Source organism: Myiozetetes cayanensis, unplaced genomic scaffold, assembly GCF_022539395.1.
Source record: "Myiozetetes cayanensis isolate MyiCay16 unplaced genomic scaffold, myiCay2020 scf10, whole genome shotgun sequence".
NCBI lineage: Eukaryota > Metazoa > Chordata > Aves > Passeriformes > Tyrannidae > Myiozetetes > Myiozetetes cayanensis.
The window spans coordinates 5,775,001-5,777,500 of NW_026086605.1; the positions used below are offsets into that span (position 1 = coordinate 5,775,001).

General features: G+C 40.1%; 1 protein-coding gene across 6 annotated transcripts in view; it reads right to left on the reverse strand.

The window, feature by feature from the left end:
• EBF3 (EBF transcription factor 3) overlaps positions 1 to 2,500 on the reverse strand; it is a 130,495-nt gene that overhangs the window by 31,465 nt on the left and 96,530 nt on the right. For all 6 annotated transcript variants that reach the window (XM_050337481.1, XM_050337497.1, XM_050337506.1 and 3 more), the window contains one exon: positions 2,041 to 2,167. In XM_050337481.1, the coding sequence (XP_050193438.1) occupies positions 2,041 to 2,167 (127 nt within the window). The remainder of the gene's footprint in view (positions 1 to 2,040; positions 2,168 to 2,500) is intronic.

Consider the following 2,500-nt stretch of genomic DNA (forward strand, 5'->3'; position numbering starts at 1 on the left):
TCACTCCGGGATAAAGCAAAGCAGAAGTTTCTCGGGCAGGCAGGCGCTGGTTTTATCTCTTTATTTTCTTCTTGCTGGGATATTGGCTGGTGTTTCCCCCAAAAGGTGTTTTAAATGTATATTTCCATTAAAGTAATGTAACTTTATTACGATTTTATTCCAGAGGGAGAGGCTCATGACATTCTCACAATCCTTTCGAACATCTTTACTTAGCGATAAAGACAAAAGACAACCCCAGGAAAGAAGAAACAAATGGTGTGTCCTTACAGTCCTATACACACGTGCATTTACACATTAGAAAGAAGTTCAGAACAGCAAAATTAGCCAAATTTGCAAAATCTGCACCTAAGAAATCAGTTAAAGACATTGCACTAAAGCAAGTCAAAATTCCAGGCCTCTGCCCTGAGAGCCAGAGCGTCATCTGGTTCAAATCTGCGGCACTTCCCTGCACGGGGTGGAACTGCACCAGCTCCCAGCAGCTCAAATATCTGGAACTTGGGCTGAGGCTTTTAATTCATTCACTTTTTATTTTGTTGGACACTTAGCTCATCATACTCATCAGGACACTCCACTGTAGCTTTGCATGAAATACAGAGATATATATATATACACACACACTCACAATATGCACATATATATAAATCATGATTCATAGGAGCGTTTTTAAGCCTGCAACACTGATGGCCCCACCTGCACTCACCACCCTTGCAACAGCCTGTGGAACATCCATGGCTTTTGAGATATATCAGCAGCACCAAAAGCATCACAGTCACCATCATCCCATTCAGAAACTCTGATAAAACCCAGTCCTAAAGATCAATAAATGTCAATATTCTCTCCCTCGTCAGCCAGAAGCGAGTCACCCAGGCTTGGATGCCAGGGTTTTTGCTCAGGTTGTGATTTCTTTGGGAATAGACAGAATATAGGAATCTCAGGTGTTACCATCACTTAAAAGTTCATTTCAACAATAGATCTTAGGCAGACACAAAACCATATCCACGATGTGTTAACCGTTTTATAAGTCCTAGCCTAAAACTACCCAGGAACACACTTTTCCCATTAGATCTAAATTAATAGATAGAAACAGTTGCAGTCTAGTGGGAAAATATTCATCAAAATGCACATCATCTGCACATCATCTGCAATCTGCATTATCTACCCAATAAGCAGCGAGGACTCTCCCCAAATCCCTGCAGTCTGTCGAGTAAACAGTTAAAGGCTCTTTGTTTTCAAAAGAGAGATTGATTCATCAGATCAAATTTATTACCTAGAATTCTCATCCAAAAATACAGTAAATTAAATCACTCTCTCTCCCTTTTCCCTCCCAGTACCTCAGTTCAATTCACTGGTAAATGCCAGAAAAACTCTAGTACACGTTTCAGATAAAAAGCCAGCAATACTTCATCCCAAAGTAAGAATTTTCATATTAAAACCACTGGAAACCACAAAGTTCCGATTTTTTCTTGCACTGTTGTAAATTAAAATCAAATGTATTCAAAAGAATTGGCACAAATAAATCATTCCCAGTCTTATGAGTTTGTATCCCAAGTTTCAGGTCTGAGAGAATCTTTAAGAGCCAGATTGTGAACAGGGTTGGATAAAGTCATTTGGATCCAGCAACAGCTCCTTGAACCAGTGCCTAAAATTTCAACTGAACCTTTAGGGAAGTTCAAGAAGTTTGGATAGATAGCCTGAAAAGTATTTTTCATCACTGAGTACTTCTTAACTCCTTTCTCTGGATGGAACAGAGTAGGAAATACCATTGTTAATCTATTTTTGGCCAATATGAAAACAGGAAGTAACAGGCATCTTGTGAGAGAGCTTGATCCCATGGGACATCAAGACATTGTTAAGACCCAAGAGTCTGGATGGGTACCAAAGCTCCTGGGTGCCCATATGAACAGGCATTTTGAGGTCCAGTTACCACAAGTCACATTTCCTGCAAGACACATCCAATTTTAACAGCATTTTTAACTGCCCATGTATCATTAAGAGACTGGATTTGTCATTCCAAAAGGAGTAAGGAAACCATGCACTTACCAGTGTAGACGAATCGGCCGGGAGCACCTTTGCAGAACTGTTTGGATTTGTAGGACAGAGTTACTTCAACAACTCCTGGAATGTGCCGTGGTGGTGTTTGAACTCTGATGGCGTGGGGTGTTATCAGCTATAAAAATCACACAGAAAACATACCTTAAATCAAAATGGCACTGATAAGGCTGATGCCAGCCAGTTTATACAATCACAAAATCACTTTCAATGGCACTCCTTGTCTCTGAATTCTCCCTTCATGCTGTCACATTGGAAGATATGGGTTCTACAAGCTTTTTTTTTTTTTAAGAAAAAGCTCTGTAAACGATCCTTGGTTTTCGTTTGCAGGAAAGGCCACAGGGCATCATTCATATGAAAATTGCCTCCATATGTCTCCTTAAGGCTACTCCTAGTAATTTTAACACTAATTGTCCAATTGTACTGGGAGACCTCCTACAGCAAGTCTTCC